The following is a 20,027-nucleotide window of genomic DNA, read 5'->3' as shown; positions in this document are numbered from 1 at the left end:
TCCATGCCTAAGGTAGAACTAGAATTTATTGTCTCCTGGTGATTGGCCCAAAGTCACCCAGCTGGCTTCCATGCCTAAGGTAGAACTAGAATTCATTGTCTCCTGGTGATTGCCCCAAAGTCACGCAGCTGGCTTTCATGCTCACCTAGTTTTTAGACCTAAGGCAGGACTAGAACTCCCAGTCTCCTGGTGATTGGCCCAAAGTCACCCAGCTGGGTTCCATACCTAAGGCGGAACTAGAATTCATTGTCTCTTGCTGATTGGCCCAAGGTCACCCAGCCGGCTTTCATGCTCAGCTAGTTTCCAGACTTAAGGCGGAACCAGAATTCATTGTCTCCTGGTGATTGGCCCAAAGTCACCCAGCTGGCTTCCATGCCTAAGGTGGAACTAGAACTCACCATTTCCTGCTGATTGGCCCAAGGTCACCTAGCTAGCTTTGATGCTCACCTAGTTTCTAGACCTAAGGCAGAACTAGAACTCACCGTCTTCTGGTGATTGGCCCACAGGCACCCAGCCAGCTTCCATGCCTAAGGCGGGACTAGAACTCACCATCTGCTGTTGATTGGTCCAAAGGCACCCACCCAGCTTCTGTGCCTAAGGCGGGACTAGAACTCACCGTCTGCTGTTAATTGGCCCATAGGCACCCAGCCGGCTTCCATGCCTAAAGCGGGACTAGAACTCACCATCTCCTGGTCTCTAGGCAGCCCCTGAACCCCTGCTCCAAACTGGCTCTCCTCTGTTCCCATCATCCTCCGCCATCACGCTCAGGGAGATTCGTATAACGTTTGGTTCCACTTCTGGAAGGAAAGGCAAAACGGCAGAGAACAAGACCGTCGCGATCCTGGCACTAATCCATTAATTCAAAATTGTCCTCTTCTCAATTAGAGGAAATTGGAAAGATAATAATCCACCTAGTGCAGTGTTTCTCAACCTTGACAATTTTAAGGCATGTGGACTTCAACTCCCAGAATTCCACAGCCAGCAACGCTGGCTGTGGAATTCTGGGAGTTGAAGTCCACATGCCTTAAAATTGTCAAGGTTGAGAAACACTGACCTAGTGATAACAGTTTAATTACTCTGGCATTTACGGCTCTGCTTTCTTCTTTGCTCCAGGTTGGAAGATGAAGCCGCTTCCTGCAGCGGCAGAGAGACTGGTGCTCCGCGGTGCTCAAATTCCCGTCCTCCGACACGCAGCGGGAAGAGGCCCAGCCTTTCGTGTAAGTCTTGAGTTCGAGCAGCTCCAAGATTACATCCCCAAAGATGTCCTGCTCCTCCGGGGAAGCTTGGCTTTGAAGGATCTATCTAACCCAGTGGTTCTCAACCTTTTTAATGCCGCGACCCCCCCCCAACCGGTCGTAAGTCGAGGACTACTCAACCGGTCGTAAGTCGAGGACTACTCAACTGGTGAAGCACCGTTTGCAGAATGGGACTTTTGGCGGGCTCAGCAGGGCAGAGACAGCCTGGACAATTCCTATTGGCTTTTGAAAGCCAATAGAATTAGACTCTATTCAAGAGAGTTATTCTATTGGCTTTCAAAAGCCAATAGAATAAAAGGGAGTAGCACAGCTAAGGAAAAGGGGGGGAAAATGGCGGACTGCGTTGTTTGGCGACCCCCGTGAAATGGTCGTTCGACCCCAAATGGGGTCCCGACCCACAGGTTGAGAACCACTGATCTAACCCAAATTTTAAAATGGGCTCCGATGGCAATCTTTTTACGGCACAGGCGGTCCTCGTCTTATGAGCACAGTTGAGCCCCAAATTTCCGTCGCCAAGCAAGACAGTTGTTAAATGAGCTTTGCCCCATTTTACGACCTTGCTTTCCGCAGTTGTTAAGTTGTTCAGTTATAACATGGTTGTTAAGTGACTCTGGCTTGTCAAAGGTCGCCCAAGGGGATCACGTGACCTGGGGACACGGTGATCGTCATAAATACGAGACAGTTGCCGAGAGTCCAGATTTTGATCCCCTGACGCTGTGGGGATGCTGCAACCAGCCATAACTGGGAAACGGCCGTAAGTTGCTTTTTTCCGGTGCCGTTGTAACTTTGAATTGTCACTAAAGGAATGGTTGTAAGGCAAGGACTATGTGTAGTCTGTCCAGTGGTTTCTAGCCGGTTGCTTCTGTGTCGCTCTAGAACAGTGGTTCTCAACCTTTTTAATGCCGCGATCCCCCCCCCAACCGGTCGTAAGTCGAGGACTACTCAACCGGTCGTAAGTCGAGGACTACTCAACTGGTGCAGCACCGTTTGCAGAATGGGACTTTTGGCGGGCTCAGCAGGGCAGAGACAGCCTGGACAATTCCTATTGGCTTTGGAAAGCCAATAGAATAAAAGGGAGCAGCACAGATAAGGAAAAGGGGGAAAAAATGGCGGACTGCGTTGTTTGGCGACCCCCATGAAATGGTCGTTCGACCCCAAATGGGGTCCTGACCCACAGGTGGAGAACCACTGCTCTAGAAGCAGGAATGGTAAATTCTGGGTAAAAGTAGTCAATTCGAATTCAGTGTTGGGGGGGGAAACCCTACAACCTTGCAGGAAAAACGGCGGACAGAGAGGGAATAAGCTCCCTTTTATTCAGCGTGTCGTACCGAGGCTAAACAGTTGCACATTGAGAATGCTTTAACTGAGTTAAAGTGGGGGTGGACCGGATGACCTCCCTGGCCTTATCCTACTGTAGATCTCATGATTCTACGCTGGAAAGAATCAGGAGACTGCCTTCGGTTTCCCGCCCTGCCTCGTCGAACTGCCGATGTAAATTTATTTAATTACTTATTTTTTATTTTATTATTTTGTTGTTTTTTTTAATTTAAATATTACGTTTTTATTTATTTTAATTTATTTTTATTTTATCTTATTTTATTTTATATAATAATAATGATGATGATGATGAAGAAGAAGAAGTTGGAAGTGACCTTGGAGGTCATCTACATGGGGCTACCCTTGAAAAGTATTCGGAGACTACAGTTGGTCCAGAATGCAGCCGCGCGAGTGATAGTGGGTGCTCCTCGATACACCCACGTTACACCTATCCTCCGCGAGCTGCACTGGTTGCCTATCGGTCTCCGGGTCCAATTCAAGCTGTTGGTTATTACCTTTAAAGCCCTATATGGCTCAGGGCCAGGCTATTTGCGAGACCGCCTACTACCTCATAGTTCCCTTCCTCCGGTTAGATCCCACAGGCTGGGCCTCCTTTAGGTCCCGTCGGCCAAGCAGTGCCATTTGGCGGGGCCGCGGAGGAGGGCCTTCTCTGTGATGGCACCCACGTCTTGGAACCAGCTCCCCCCGGAGATTAGGACCGCTCCCACCCTGTTGGTTTTCCGTAAGCTGCTTAAGACCTGGCTTTTCCGGCAGGCCTGGGGTTTATAAAACCTGACCCCTGGATGACTGTTCTTGTACTGTTTGTTTTGTTATGTTTTATGGTGTTTTTATTGTTAGCCATCCAGAGTCCTCCGAGAGTGGGGCGGCTTATACATTTTAAAAATAAAAATAAATAAATAAATAAAATCTAGTCCAACCCCCTGCTCAGGCAGGAAACCCTATCCCATTTCAGACAAATGGCTGTCCAGTCTCTTCTTAAAAACTTCCAGTGTTGGAGCATTCATCGCTTCTAGAGGCAGGTTGTTCCACTGGTTAATTGTTCTCACTATCAGGAAGTTTCTCCTTAGTTCTAGATTGCTTCTCTCCTTGCTCAGTTTCCATCTGTTGCTTCTTGTTCTGCCTTCAGGGGCTTTGGAAAATAGCTTGACTCCCTCTTCTTTGGGGCAGCCCCTGAGATATTCAAAGTTGCTATCATGTCCCCCCCCCCCTCGTCCTTCTGTTTATTTTATTTTATTGTTTTGTTTTATTTTATTTTTAATTTAATTTAATTTAATTATTTTATTTTATTATTTTATTTTATTATTTTATTTTATTTTATTATTTTCTAAATGTACACAAGAGTCTATGTCAGAAAAACGGACTCTGGGCAGGTTCCAAGCAGAATAAACAAAACCCACTCAACGATAGAAAAACATTACACTTCGGTAAGAACAGAAATAAAAACAGAAAGGAATAAAAACGTAAAACAATCCTAAGGTTAGCAAGAAGATAGCCTTTTTTCTTTCTTTTAAATGGGCATCCGCCCAAAGTCACTGACTGAAATGGGCGGCTATAGAAATTGAATGAATGAATGAATGAATGAATGAATGAATGAACCTAAGTCAGCCATTTTCCCGGCTTGCCATAGATCTCGGGGCTGATGAAAGAAACATTTGCAAAGTTTTCTGCAAGGCTAACAAAAACCAGATTCTCACCTCAGAGGAGGGGATGTTCCAGACGGTTATAGCAGATTTAGTACAGGCAGTCCTCCACTTACGACCGCGTTAGAGCTTCTGTGGCTCTAAAAACTTCACAGCTTCTGGAGGTGATGTTTGGCACCTGGTTCGTACTTACGACCGTTGCTGTGGCTCAAGGCCACGTGATCACCCTTCCGCGGCTTTCTGACAAGCAAAGCCAATGGGGACGCCATTTTCATGTAACAACTGGGTTACTACCTTATCAACTGCAGTCTGCAGCGATTTACTTAACCGCTGTGGCAAAGAAAAAAGGTCATAAAATGAGGCAAAACTCACTTAACAAATGTCTCGCTTAAGAACAGAAATTTTGGGCTCCGTTGCGGTCGTATGTCGAGGACCGCCTGTGTAGTTTAAGCAAGAGTCTAGAACTGCACTAGATATTAATGGCATCACAGCGAAGGAAAAATGGCTGCGTCCTCATAGACCAGTGGTTCTCAACCTGTGGGTTGGGACCCCATTTGGGGTCGAACGACCATTTCACGGGGGTCGCCAAACAATGCAGTCCGCCATTTTTTCCCCCTTTCCTTAGCTGTGCTACTCCCTTTTATTCTATTGGCTTTTGAAAGCCAATAGAATAGACTCTCTTGAATAGAGTCTAATTCTATTGGCTTTCAAAAGCCAATAGGAATTGTCCAGCTGTCTCTGCCCTGCTGAGCCTGCCAAAAGTCCCATTCTGCAAACGGTGCTGCACCAGTTGAGTAGTCCTCGACTTACGACCGGTTGAGTAGTCCTCGACTTACGACCGGTTGGGGGTCGCGGCATTAAAAAGGTTGACAACCACCGTCATAGATGGTGGCTCCTACTTTTCGTAACGTAGTCCTCGACTTACAACTCTTTATTTGGCAGCTGTTCGAAGTTACAGCAGCCCTGAGAAAAGTGACGTAGAGCCCATCCTCGTACTTACGACCATTGCAGCTGCATCCATGTTCACACGATCAGAATTGGGGCGTTTGGCAACTAGCATGTATTTACGACGGTTGCCATGCAACCTTCTCAATTGGCTTCCGACAAGCCAAGTCAACGGAGGATGCCTGATTTGCTTAACAGCCACTGATTCATTTAACGACCGCAGCGATTCACTCATCCAACGTGGCCAAAAGCCCGTAAAATCAGGGCCGACTTTCTTAACGACTGCAAGTGAATCGTTAATCAAATGTGGCCAAAATCAGGCGTGTGACTCCCTTTAACGCCTGCCTCCCTTAGCGACGGAAATCCTGGTCCCCGTTCTAGTCGTAAACCGAGGACTCCCTGTAAGGCGTACGTTTATCGGAGTTAACAACGGTTAAGATTTCAACCATGTTTGTGGTGCTCGACTTCGGAGAATTTGTATGTTTTAGAATTAAACTTCAAGGATGGGCGTGAGTAACTCAATAAGAAAAATACACAACATATTTTAAAATGTCCATTTCCCCCCCCCCCCAAAAAAAAATGACAGTTGAAAGCGAAGCTTCCGGAAGATCTTTGAGGCATCTTGGAGCTGACCCGGATGTCCAGTCGGTTGCTGAAGTTCTGATTCTCCACTCCCCCGGTTCTTCCCAAGACAGTGGAAACACGTTGCCAAACAGGTCCGTAAGTAGCGGGTGGTTTCCCCACACCGGGCTCTTAAGACTTGTGGACTTCAACTCCCAGAATTCCTCAGCCAGCCTTTGTGGGCTTCAGCTCCCAGAATTCCAGTATTTGAGGGCCTGCCACAAAGAAATGGGGAGGGGGGGTGTGTCAAATTATTCTCCAAAGGACCAGAGGGCAGGACAAGAAACAATGGTTGGAAACTGACCAAAGAGAGAAGCAACCTGGAATTAAGGAGAAAGTTCCTGACAGTGAGGACAATCAACCAGTGGAACAGCTTGCCACCAGAAATCGTGGGCGCTCCATCCCTGGATGTATTTAAGAAGAGACTAGACAATCACTTGTCTGAGATGGCATAGGTTTTCCTGCTTGAGTAGGGGGCTGGACTAGAAGACCTCCAAGGTCCCTTCCAGCTCTATTCTATTCTGTTCTGTTTTATTTTATTCTATTTTCTGTTCTATTCTATTTTCTGTTCTATTCTATTTTCTATTCTATTTTCTATTCTGTTCTATTCTATTCTATTCTTTCTATTCTATTTTCTATTTTCTATTCTATTCTATTCTATTTTCTATTCTAATTTCTATTCTATTCTATTTTCTATTTTCTATTCTATTCTATTTTCTATTCTACTCTATTCTATTTTCTATTCTATTCTATTCTATTTTGTATTCTACTCTACTCTACTCTACTCTACTCTACTCTATTCTCAATTCCTCAGCCAGCTATGCTGAGTGGGCTGGATGGGGGAGACAGGTGGGCAGAGAGAGTGTCCTTGTGGTCAGTCGTAAGGGTGGACAACTGCAGGAACACTGCAGAGGTCGCAACTTTGAAACCAGATTGTAAGTATTCTGTTAACTAGAGATAGTCTCGGACTTACAGTTCGTTTAGTTACCATTCCAAGTTACAACAGCTCTGAAAAAAGGGACTTAGGACCATTTTTCACACATACAACCGTCGCAGCCTCCCCGTGGTCACATGATCAAAATTCAGACGCTCAGCAACTGATTCATACTTATGACGGTTGATCACGGGTCACGTGATCCCCTTTGGCGACCTTCTGACAAACAAAACCAGCCAGGAAGCCAGACTCGCTTAACAGCCCCGTTACGGACTTACCCAACTGCAGCGATTCGTTTAACGACTGCGCCAAGAAAGATTGCAAAATGGGGCAAAACTCACTTGACAAATATCTCAGCCACAGAAATTTGGGGCTCCCTGACGGTCGTCAGTGGAGGACTGCCTGTAGCTTTCAGGAGGGACTGTCATAACTTCACACGATTGCTAAGTGGCCGGTCATAAGTCAAGGACTATCTGAAATACCATAGATGAGTATTCACGGACGTTTATGTTTGCTCCACAAAGGCATGTCTGAAGTGTTTCAGAATGGAACAGAATAACGACTTGGAGGGTCCTTGGAGGTTTTCTAGTCTAACCCCCTTCTTAGGCAGGAAACCCTATGCAGGTGTAGGCCACCTTGGCTCTTTTATGACTCGTGGACTTCAACTCCCAGAATTCCCCAGCCAGCATGGGGGAACTATGGCCCCTTCATGACTTGTGGACTTCAACTCCCAGAATTCCTGAGCCAGCATGGGGGAATTATGGTCCCTTCATGAATGGTGGACTTCAACTCCCAGAATTCCTGAGCCAGCCTGGCTCAGCTTGGAAACCTCTCCCTTTCCCCTCAGCATGGCTGGCTCAGGAATTCTGGGAGTTGAAGTCCACAAGTCATAAAAGAGCCGAGGTTGCCTATCCCTGGCCTATAGCATTTCAAATAAATGGTTGTCCAGTCTCTTCTTTAAATGCTCCAGTAGTGAAGCACCCACAACCTCTGGTGGCAAGCTGTTCCACAGGTTAATTGTCCTCATTGTTAAGAAGTTTCTCCTTAGTTCCAGGTTGCTTCTCTCCTTGATGAGTTTCCATCCGTTGCTTCTTGTCCTGCCTTCAGGGGCTTTGGAGAATAGCTAGACTGCCTCTTCTTTGGGGCAGCCCCTGAGATACTGGAACACTGCTATCCTGTCCCCCCTCGTCCGTTAAACTAGACATACCCAATTCCATCAACCGTTCCTTATATGTTTTAGCCTCCCCTGATCCTCTTTGTTGCTCTTCTCTGTACTCAACATCTCAACATCTTTTTTACATCGTGGTGACCAAAACCGGATGCAGTATTCCAAGTGTGGCCTTACCAAGGCCTTGTAAAGTGGTATTAACACTTCACATCATTTTGATTCTGTCCCTCTGTTGATGCAGCCCAGCATTGTGTTGGCTTTTTCGGCCGCTGCAGCACACGGCTGGCTCACACCTAAGTGATTATCCGCTAGAACTCCGAGATCCCTCTCACAGTTACTACTATTGAGCAGGGTACCCCCTATACTATACCTGTACATTTGGTTTTTCTTGCCTAAAATTTCTCCTTAGTTCCAGGTTGCTTCTCTCCTTGATGAGTTTCCATCCGTTGCTTCTTGTCCTGCCTTCAGGCGCTTTGGAGGATAGCTTGACTCCCTCTTCTTTGGGGCAGCCCCTGAGATATTGGAATACTGCTATCCTGTCCCCCCTCGTCCTTCTTTTCGTTAAACTAGACATACCCAATTCCAGCAGCCGTTCCTTGTATGTTTTAGCCTCCAGTCCCCTTTGTTGCTCTTCTCTGCCTCTTTCCCTAGTCTAATCATTCTGCAAAGGAAAGAATGAATTCAGATCCCTCCGAGCAAAAGGGCGGACAGTTCAATAAATAGGATTTTTTTTTCCCCACTGATGTTTCCTCTTGGGTAACGGAAAGAGGAACTGTCATTTCAACGGCTAACCTTCATGAATCAGCACAACCAGAAGGGCCTGTTTACAAAACCCTCACTCTCAAAACGAAGATTAAAAGGGCAGGAGGTGGAACGGGGCGCTGCGTGCCAAGTGTAGGTTTTAATTATTATTATTTTTCCGCATCAGTGAAGTCCTTACGTTAAGATGGTAATTCCCATCTGCCACCTTCCTGTTTCCTTTTCGGGCTGGAAGGGAAAATCCACTGCTCACTCAGGCTGCAAGCCACAGGTGTGTGTTTTGCGTTTTGTGCTTCGGGTGGCCTCACTCTGAAAGAGACAGAAACCCCTGTACAAAAGTCCTCGGCTTACGGCCATTTGGTTCAGCGGCCGTGCAAAGTCGCAACGGGGCTGAAGAAAAATGACGTACGGCCGGGTCTCCCGCTGATGACCCCACGGTGTGTGTTTGTGACGCTGGTGATTCCCCATTTGCCATCTTCCCAGCTGGCCTCCAACGTAGGCCGGATTCGCTTAGTGACTGCACGACCCACTTATCGCTTGCAGTGATTCGCTTAACGTCCGTGGCCAACATTGGATTCACTTAACAGCCGCCTGGCTTAATGATGAAAATGCTAGTCCCAGTTGTGGCCGTTAAGTTGAGGACCACCGGTAGTGTCCCACGCATCGTATCACACCATGCCGTTTGTGTGCTGGTATGTCTGGGCTATGTGCACCCTAAATATTTAACCAAGTTTGTGAAAGGCACTGTGGTTTCATTTGCGCAATAGGAAGAATTGGCTTCGGATTAATCTTGCTTAGCTTACGATATCGAAGAAGTAAACCTAACCAGTTTGTTTGATGGAAACTGACCAAGGAGAGAAGCAACCTAGAACTAAGGAGAAAGTTCCTGACAGTTAGAACAATTAACCAGTGGAACCACCTGCCTCCAGAAGCAGTAAATGCTCCAAGGCTGGAGGTTTTTAAGACGAGACTGGACAGCCATTGGTCTGAAATGGTATATAGGGTTTCCTGCCTGAGCAGGGGGTTGGACTAGATGACCTCCAAGGTCCCTTCCAACTTTATTATTATTAAAGTTGAAAATTATGTTAACCTCGAAAACAGTGGATTCTGCAACCGGATGTTCCCAACTGCTGCTTCAACCTGAAATCTAGTGTGTTTGCTGTGAAGTGTCAAAACCTCCCTTTCTGATTTTCTTCTCCAGGTTTTTGAACGATTTTTTATTAATCCATTTCCAAACAGACAGACACGCAGTCCAAATGAACGATTCATTGCATGCAAAAACCAAACAAGGAAGAATACAGGTAGCCCTCAACTTACAGCGGTTCGTTTAGTGGCTGTTCAGAGTTGCAGCGGCACCTGAAAAAGGGACTTATGGCCGTTTTTCACACTTAACGACCGTTGCGGCGTCGCGTGATCAAAATTCACAAACTCGGCAATTGACTCGTACTTACGACGGTCTCAGCGTCCCGGGGCGGGGTCACGTGATCCCCTCTTGCGAGCTTCTGACCAGCGAAGTCAACGGGGGAAGCCGGATTCGCTTAACGACCGTGTGACTTATTTAACAGCTGCAGCGATTCACTTAACGGACTGTGGCAAGGAAACTCGTAAAACGGGGCAAAGCTCACTTAACAGATGACTCACTTAACGACATAAATGTTGGGCTCGGCTGCGGTCGTACGTTGAGGGCTACCTGTGATGTTCTCGCTAGCTGAATTCACCCAATGTATCTTTTTCGATATTTTGGCTTTTGGACTTTCCAGTCTGTTCATTTATTTGGCCTAAAACGACCTCTGCTTTGGGCTTTGTGGCAGAGAAGGAAAGATGGTCCAGAAGGGTGTACAGGTGGTCCTCGACTTACGGCTACAATTGAGCCCCAAATTTCTGTTGCTAAGCAAGATAGTTGTGCATTTTGCCCCGTTTTACGACCTTACCTGCCACGGTTGTTAAGTGACTCACTGCAGCTGTTAAGTTAGTAACACGGTTGTTACTCTTAATAATAGTAATAAAGTTGGAAGGGACCTTGGAGGTCATCTAGTCCAACCCGCTGCTCAGGCAGGAAACCCTATACCATTTCGGACAAATGGCTGTCCAGTCTCTTTTTAAAAACTTCCAGTGTTGGAGTATTTGCCGCTTCTGGAGGCAGGTGGTTCCACTGGTTAATTGTTCTCACTGTCAGGAAGTTTCTCCTCAGTTCCAGGTTGCTTCTCTCCTTGATGAGTTTCCATCCGTTGCTTCTTGTCCTGCCTTCAGGGGCTTTGGAGAATAGCTTGACTCCCTCTTCTTTGGGGCAGTCACCGAGATATTCAAAGTTGCTATCATGTCCCCCCCTCGTCCTTCTGTTTATTTTATTTTATTTTATTATTTTATTTTTATTGTTTTTATTTTATTATTTTATTTTATTTGCGCAATAGGAAGAATTGACTGAGCTTGACTCCCTCTTCTTTGGGGCAGCCCCTGAGATACTGGAACACGGCTATCATGTCCCGCCTCGTCCTTCTCTTCCTTAAACTAGACATGCCCAATTCCAGCAATTGTTCTTTATATGTTTTAGCCTCCAGTCCCCTGATCATCTTTGTTGCTCTTCTCTGCCCTCTTTCTAGAGTCTCAACATCTTTTTTACATCGTGGTGACCAAAACTGGATGCAGTATTCCAAGTGTGGCCTTACCAAGGCCTAGTAAAGTGGTATTAATACTTCACGTGATCTTGATTCTATCCCTCTGTCAATGCAGCCCAGCACTGTGTTGGCTTTTTTGGCAGCTGCAGCACACGGCTGGCTCCTATTTAAGTGATTGTCCACTAGGACTCCGAGGTCCCTCTCACAGCTGCTACTTGACTTTGCTTGTCAGAAAGTTGCAGAAGGGGATCGTGTAATCCCGGGACACTGCAACGGTCATTAACAAGAGTCAGTTGCCGTATTGATCACGTGACCGTGGAAGATGCTGCAACGTCGTTAAGCGTGGAAAACGGTCATGTCCCTTTTTTACAATGGCATCGTAACTTTGAACCAGTCCCCAAATGAATCGTGGTTGCAGATCGTGGTTGTGGGGAAACTATCCACTTACCCCAGGAAAACAGGAACGCGTGAGAAAGAAACTCAAGATCGCTCTCTGTTGATTCTCTTTGGCACAGGAGGGAGGGAAGGGTGAAAACGGTCACGTCGCTTTTTTTTCCAGTGCCGTCGTAATTTCGAACGGCCACCAAACGAACTGTTGTAAGTGGAGAACTACCCTTCCCTTAGTCGTTCGGTGTTCTCTGCCATTTTTCTGAGAACTTTGTGTAATATTTAGCGTGAGGTATATACTTCCGATCATTGTGCAGACAGGAACGTACTGTTCCGCGGCTGTCTGTTTGAATAATTTGTAGTGGTTTGTGGGTCACTGATCAGCTAATGCAACTTTTTGACTGTTCTCAGGTTTCCTGCGTAGCTCCGAGTCCCTGTCCGTTCATCAAACAAGGAAGAGAATGCAAATGCCATTAGATAAATATTTAAATTCCAGCATAAAGAACAGCGTGAGAGAGTGGACTCTCTCAAAGCTGCGTGATTATCTCTCACTTCCGCAACAAAAGGTAGTTGTATAGCCTTAGTAAGGCCACACTTGGAATCCTGCACCCAGTTTTGGTCAAAAAGATGTTGAGACTCTGGAAAGAGTGCAGAGAAGAGCCACAGAGATGATCAGGGGGCTGGAGGCTAAAAGATACGAAGGACGGTTGCAGGAATTGGGTCTGTCTAATTTAATTTTAAAAAGGACTAGGGGGGGTGACAGGATAGCAGTCTTCCAAAATTTCAGGGGCTGCCTCAAAGAAGAGGGAGGTCAGCCAAAGGACCTGAAGGCAGGACAAGAAAAAAAATGGATGGAAACAAATCAAGGAGAGAAGCAACCTAGAACTAAGGAGAACTTTCCTAACAGTTGAGGACAATTAACCAGTGGAACAGCCTGCCTCCAGAAGTTGTGGGTGCCCCATCAATGGAGGCTTTTAAGAAGACACTGGACAGCCATTTGTCTGAAATGGAATAGGGGTCTCCTGCCTGAGCAGGGGGGGTGGGCTAGCCCAGGGCTTTTCAACCTTTTCACCCATTGTCCCACTTTTAGGATATGGCAACATCCGAGGACCACCAGTCGCCTAGCAAGGTGTCAAAAACTTGATGACCAAAAGTGATAAAGTACAGGTAGTCCTTGACTTACAATAGTTTGCTTAGTGACTGTTCGAAGTTACAATGGCACTGAAAAAAGGGCCCCCCAAGCCACAGCCGAGCAAGACACCTGCCTGCCCGCCCGGCCGCGCTCTTCCTCCCGTCCGAGGTTTTCATTGTTGTGAGCATTTCTGTTGAGGATTGGCAGCGGAGGGTGAGGTGGGGGGCTGTTTGGTTTTTATCCCACCCATCTGCTGGGTGGTTGCAGCAGGTTTTGGTCACTTCCCATGACCCTGGGACACTGTGACCGTCATAAATAGGAATCAGTTGCCAAGCATCTGAATGTAAATCACAAGACCCTGGAGAGGCTGCAACATTCCAGCTGATCGGCGCTTCTTGGCTCAGCAGAAGGGCCAGGATCAGCGCTGCTTTCCAGCTGGAGCCTGGCGCTGATCTTGGCGCTTCTGCTGAGCCCTGACAGCCCCGAAGAAGCGCCAATCAGCTGGAAAGCGGCACTGATCCTGGCGCTTCCACTGAGCCCTGACAGCCCTGCAGCTCCAGCCGTCTCTCGCTCAGGCTTGTGCGGTGCTGCCACCGGTTCAGCTCATTCCCCTCCCCCGCTACCCCTTTTCTAGGATGGCCGCGTATCACCTGCCAGGTGCCAATGGACCACAGGTGGTACCCGTACCTCTGGCTGAAAAGCCCTGGACTAGATGACCTCCAAGGTTCCTTCCAACTCTGTTATTCTGCTCAATAATTTCGGATAGCATTCTCCTCCAGGGTCTTAGCGCTTACTAAATCTCGGCTTGTTCCAAGCACAGAGATGAACAGCATGTCTGAATAGCACGTCAAACGCTAGCAGGTTGCAGGTTACGAAGCTAGAGAACAGCTCGGTCCCAAAACTGTGTTGACGCTAAAAGGAGAATATTGGTGTTTTAAATCTTTGCAGATGGTTCCCAATGGGGGCATTTTGGGAGTTGAAGTCAACACCCAGGCCAGCTGAGGAATTCTGGGAGCCGAAGTCTTAAAGTGGCTAAGCTTAAGAAACACTGGCCTATCAAAGGTTAAATTGGAATATTGATGAGAAATCAAAAATTATGTAAAAATGAACAACAGGGTATGGATTGTTTATGAAGACTGGATGTCATTAAGATATGCGCAAGCTAAAAATGTATTGATAAGTGTAATAATGCTGTTTTGATTGAGTTGATATAATGAGAAATGTACTAAATGTACTGAATATGAGACAGTAAGAGAAAAAATATTTGATGTTGTAACCTGAGATTTGCACTAAGATTTTGCTAAGGAACTATTGACTAACACAGTCACCACGTTGCTTTTTAAATACTCAAGTGTGTGTGTGTGTGTGTGTGTGTGTGTGTGTATACAGGACTTTTTTTCTCATAGAACAGAGTTCCAGCATGGAACCTTGTAGGGTAGGCAGGGCGGGTTGTATGACGTGTGTGTGTTTATTTATTTATTTATGAGACTTATATACCGCTTTTAAGTGCAAGCACTCTCTAAGTGGTGTACACCAGTTAGGTTGCTAACAAAGAATAAAGAGAGAACTGGTTTATATATTTTACATTGCCCCCAACAATCTGGGTCCTCATTTTACCTACCTCGGAAGGATGGAAGGCTGAGTCAACCTTGAGCCGGTGAGATTTGAACCGCTGACCTGCTGAACACAGTCAGCTAAAGTGGCCTACAGTACTGCACTCTAACTGCTGCGCCACCTCGGCTCAGCCACACCCTTTATGGGAGGGGAGGAAAGCCTGTGGCTTGGTGGTTAAATCACTGCCTAGTATGTAAACTGCCCAGATTCGAATCCCATAAAGGGTGTGGCTAACTGAAGAGAGCAGAATGAGCTCGAAATGGCCATCTTAGTCTCCCAATTTAATTCTTTAACTCTTGGTCAGAAAAAGAAATTTGGATATATATATATATAAACATTGGCCTAATGTAAAGCCTGAGCCTGGCTCGGGTGAATGACTCTTGTCATCTCAACTCTCTGAGTACACAAGCAGAGTGGTGGGAAATATTTTGCTTAAGGAGCAAACACGGTACGATAAGATTGATATGACATATGATATAATGTGGATATCAGCTCTGAAGGTCTTGAAAGGTGTGAGCGATAAGGCAAGAAGCAGGTCCGGCTGCTGGCGTGTTTCCACAGGGAAAAAATTAATCATATTTAGCCACACTATTATAGTCACGCTTGGGGAAATCATGCCAGGAGAATGAGCGAGATTGAGTGACGTTCCTCCTTCTCCTCTGCCTTGGTTTCCCTGTGGACCAACCTCTTTGGGCAGGGGAATTCTGGGAGCGGCGCTGTCAAAGGTACGACAGCGCCGCAAAAAGCGACAGACGTTTTTCACACTTCACGACAACTGCAGCATCCACGGGATCAAAATTCAGACGCTTGACCACCGACTCGTTCTAATGACGGTTGCATTGCCATTTACCGACCGTTCAAAGTGACAGCGGCACCGAAAAACGGGACTTATGACCGTTTTTCACACTTACGACCATTGCAGCCTCCCCGTGGTCAGGTGATCAAAATTCACAAACTTGGCAATTGATTGAGGAAAGCCAACTGTACAAAGATCTCCAGAATCTGGGATCTGAGATCTTGCTGATTGCCAAGACATTGTTCCCTCCTGCCCCAGAGAAGAGGGAGTTAAGCTATTTTCCAAAGCACCTGAAGGCAGGACAAGAAGCAACGGGTGGAAACTCATCAAGGAGAGAAGCAACGTAGAACTAAGGAGAAACTTCCTGACAGTCAGAACATTTAACCAGTGGAACCACCTGCCTCCAGAAGCGGTGAATGCTCCAACACTGGAAGTTTTTAAGAAGAGACTGGACAACCATTTGTCCGAAATGGTATAGGGTTTCCTGCCTGAGCAGGGGGTTGGACTAGATGACCTCCAAGGTCCCTTCCAACTTTACTATTACTATTATTATTATCGATCATCGCACAGTCAGCCAGATGTTCAGACTGGATTTGTCATTTTATCTACCTATCGAGTCCTTACCCAGGACCTGGGATAGGCAGATGTGGATGTTTGATGGTATTACAGGTATCGTCGCAGGATGGAAGCAGTTCCTAGTAAGGCCGCCTTTTGCAATTGACTAATAGCGAATTTGTCAATGCCAATGGTGTTCAAGTGGTGCTCCAGTTTGTTTTGGGATTGCACCCAAGGAGCCTATGACTATTGGTACTACCCTTGCTTGCTTTTGCCACAGTCTTTCTATTTCTATTTGTAGGTCTTTGTATTTTGTTATCTTCTCCAGTTCTTTCTCATCTATTCTGCTGTCTCCAGGAACTGCCACGTCCACTATCCAGACTTTTTTGTCTTTCTTATCAACAATTGTTAAGTCTGGGGTGTTATGTTGCAGGTGCTTGTCTGTTTGAATTATTATTATTATTATTATTATTAACCTAGTTTAATGAAGAGAAGGACGAGGAGGAACATGATAGCAGTCTTCCAGTATCTCAGGGGCTGCCCCAAAGAAGAGGCAGTCAAGCTATTTTCCAAGGCACCTGAAGGCAGGACAAGAAGCAACGGATGGAAACTAACCCAGGAGAGAAGCAACCTAGAACTAAGGAGAAACTTCCTGACCATGAGAACAATTAACCAGTGGAACCACCTGCCTCCAGAAGCTGTGAATGCTCCAACATTGGAAGTTTTTAAGAAGAGACTGGACAGCCATTTGTTTGAAATGGTATAGGGTTTCCTGCCTGAGCAAGGGGTTGGACTAGATGACCTCCAAGGTACCTTCCCGCTCTATTCTGATTGATTGATTTTGGAAAAAGTGCAGAGAAGAGCAACTAAGATGATTTAAGGCCTGCAGACTAAAACATACAAAGAACGGCTTCAGGATTTGGGTACGGCCAGTCTAGAGAAAAGAAGGTCTAGGGGTGACATGATAGCAGTCTTCCAATATTTGAGGGGCTGCCCCAAAGAAGAGGGAGTCAAGCTCTTCTCCAAAGCACCTGAAGGCCGGACAAGAAAGAAAGGATGGAAACTAACCAAGGAGGGAAACAACATAGAACGAAGGAGAAACTTCCTAACAGTGAGGACAATTAACCAGTGGAACCACCTGCCACCAGAAATTATGGGTGCTCCATCCCTGGAGTTTTTAAAGAAGAGACCTGATAATCACCTGTCTGCAATGGTTAGAGTCTCCTGCTTGAGCAGGGGGTTGGACTAGATGATCTCCGAGGTCCCTTCTGAACAATGGCAGTAAGGTCCCAGCCAGTTATGGACCCAAGGAAGCCGAGTCAAGGTAAATTGGGAGACCAGCGGTTGGAAACGGTCCACAGGGCTTCTTGGAAACTCTTTTCCGCGGGGGAATGCTTGAGAAAAAAATAAAAATAAACCGACATTTCATCAGCGGGGTTTGTGTTTGGCCAGAACCTTCTTCCTGGACCGGAATAATTGGGTGAGATTGTCATCAAAGATACCCTGTGGGGGGGGGGTTGGGAATTGTTCAAAGGAGGTGAGCAGAACTGCCCTCCTCCCGTGGGATCTGTGCAAACAAGCTGGGCTGGTTAGTTTGCCGACAAAGGGGGTCTGTTTTGCAGAATCCCCAACCTCAAAGAAAGGCAGCAATTTAAGGCAACCGGCCGATGTGTCACCTTGCAGGACATTCCCCTGGAAACCAAAGCTGCTGCTCATTCATACCCTGCAGGTGGAAAGAAGCTCGTTAATCTTTCTCAGCCAGCCTCATTGCTCCTTTTGATGGTTAACCACGCCCAGAGGCCTCCTCAAGCTTTATTTTAATTATCTCTGTAGCCTCTGGGCCTCTTCCTGTTAAGACAGGCCAGAAAAGGTGATGAACATCCAGGTAGAATTTCAACCAGAACTGTGCCTGTTAGGTATATTAAGACCGAATTATTTAAATCGGTGTTTCTCAACCTTGACCATTTTAAGGCATGTGGACTGCAACTCCCAGAATTCCACAGCCAGCAATGCTGGCTGTGGAATTCTGGGAGTTGAAGTCCACATGCCTTAAAATGGTCAAGGTTGAGAAACACCGATTTAAATGATTATTTAATATTACACGTATTAACAGAAAAGAAAATGATTGTTTACTATTCCAGGTCTTCAGAGCTGCAAGAATAGCCTTCGCCCAATTTTGGGAAAAATGAAAACTTAACCATCAGACCAGATTGTAATTTTGAAAATCCTAGATTGTGCAGAAATGGGACAGATTAACGTGAAGAGATGAAGGAGAAAGAAGATTCAATCTCCCCAAAAAAACCTGGGGGAAATTTTAATCAGTGGGTTGAAACGACCATTTCACGGGGGTCGCCAAACAACGCAGTCCGCCATTTTTCCCCCCTTTTCCTTAGCAGTGCTGCTCCCTTTTATTCTATTGGCTTTTGAAAGCCAATAAAATAGATTCTCTTGAATAGAGTCTAATTCTATTGGCTTTCCAAAGCCAATAGGAATTGTCCAGGCTGTCTCTGCCCTGCTGAGCCCGCCAAAAGTCCCAGTCTGCAAACGGTGCTGCACCAGTTGAGTAGTCCTCGACTTACGACCGGTTGAGTAGTCCTCGACTTACGACTGGTTGGGGGTCGCAGCATTAAAAAGATTGAGAACCACTGCGTTAGAATAAGAAGGCCTGATAGTGGTTATGCTGTCAACTATGTTAATTATTGAAAGGAATATTACTGTTTTACCAAATGCCGATTTATTCTTATAAATGTCTAGTATTATATAAACAATAATACTCAATATGAAGACCCGGACGACAGCTTGTTCGCTGAATTACGTATTTACTGTAGCTATCCACACCCTGTCCCCTTTATCCCAATTTCCCGCACCCGGACCGACCCCACCTTTTCCCTACCCCATATAAAATCTAATAAAATATATTAAAAAAAAAAAAAGACAAGCAAGGAATTGCTTCCCTGTGTTGTGCTATTGCTTGGGAAAATAGAGGTCCCTCCCTCCATGGTTAGGTTCTCGTAGGTTAAAACCTGGGCTCAGCTTCTCCTCTCTCCTCCCAAAGTCCCCGTCGGAAGAAAAGTCTTCATCCTGGTTCATCCAAGCTGGGAATGAACACGGCAACCGCTTTGGGAAGAAGGTTGCGTAGTTCAGTGAGGGCGAACCTTTTAGAGACCGAGAGCCCAAACCCCAATCCAAAACCCACTTATTTATCGCGGGTGCCAGGTGGGACATGGCCCACACTGGGTGGGCGTGGCTGTGGTGGCCATGGCAGACTGGGTGGGTGTGGCCAAAGTGGGTGTGATCACCTCAATGTTGCTCGTGGGGAGGGACGGCTGTGGGCAGGGTTGGGGGAGATCCAGGGGGGCTCTCTGGCAGGTGGGGCGGTGGGCAGGAGGCTCATCCTGCGGGATGAGGCGAGGCGAGGCAGGGCGGGGATACCATTGCCACGGGGCAAGCTGAGGCAGGGGCCAGGACAGCTGCTGCCTGACACCATCGGCCTCCGCACACAGAGGCCAGCGAGCGCATGGGGGCCACTGGTGTCCGTCAGCAGCCACAGCCTGATGGCTACTTGACCGGCGTACTCTGGGGCTCCACAGCCCACCGCCAGCAGTTCAGAGAAGCCACCTCTGAGGAAGCGATGCAGTGGATCGTGCCCGGGAAAAGGAGAGCATGCGAGGCCAGGAGGGACGGGACAGGGGGGAGGGAAACCAGCCATGCCAGGATGCATCTGGCCACGTTGGGCAGCTGATTGAAGAGGGACAGTTGCCATCTCTGGGGCACGGCACACGTGCCCCCAAAGAGGGCTCTGAGTGCTGCCTCTGGCACCTGTGCCATAGGTTCGCCACCACTGTTGTAGTTTATTGTAGAAGAGAGCCAGACAGGAAGATGGTTCTGGCAGAAAAAAAAAAGGACTGAGCACATGTAGGAAGTAGGTTTTTATACCCCCCCCCCCCGGAGCCTTTTGTTTGGGGTTATTTCCTGTGTCATGTATTCTGACCTGAGTTTTGGGCGTGCCCTTTGGCCTTTGTGAGTTAATCCCACCATGTCCTGTCCCAGGTGGGGTATGCAGATTTTAGGCCTTTGTCTTCTTAATCTCCTAGCTCCAACTTTTCCGATGGTTTACATCTGCTTCTGCTCGGGGGAGGCAGACTTGGAGCTATTAAGAAAAACTGGGCATGCTTTTCTGCCTCTTTAAGATCCTTGGAGGAAATATGGTTTTTTTTTCTGCCTTTTAATATTTCCTTCTCTGGGGTGGGGTGGGGGGCTGACTTCC

At 46.9% G+C, this 20,027-nt stretch overlaps 1 protein-coding gene across 4 annotated transcripts in view; it reads left to right on the top strand.

The window, feature by feature from the left end:
- LOC120320314 (lisH domain-containing protein ARMC9-like) overlaps positions 1-20,027 on the top strand; it is a 139,974-nt gene that overhangs the window by 109,927 nt on the left and 10,020 nt on the right. For 3 of the 4 annotated variants that reach the window (XM_039369925.1, XM_039369926.1, XM_039369929.1), the window contains 2 exons: positions 1,114-1,217; positions 5,766-5,895. In XM_039369925.1, coding sequence (XP_039225859.1) covers positions 1,114-1,217; positions 5,766-5,895 — 234 coding nt within the window. The remainder of the gene's footprint in view (positions 1-1,113; positions 1,218-5,765; positions 5,896-20,027) is intronic. The other variant, XM_039369930.1, reaches the window with a different exon arrangement.

Source organism: Crotalus tigris, unplaced genomic scaffold (assembly GCF_016545835.1).
Source record: "Crotalus tigris isolate CLP2741 ecotype Arizona unplaced genomic scaffold, ASM1654583v1 scf7180000021321.634910, whole genome shotgun sequence".
Classification (NCBI taxonomy): domain Eukaryota; kingdom Metazoa; phylum Chordata; class Lepidosauria; order Squamata; family Viperidae; genus Crotalus; species Crotalus tigris.
The sequence above is the reverse complement of the archived record's forward strand: the minus strand, read 5'-3'. Positions and strand labels throughout refer to the sequence as shown.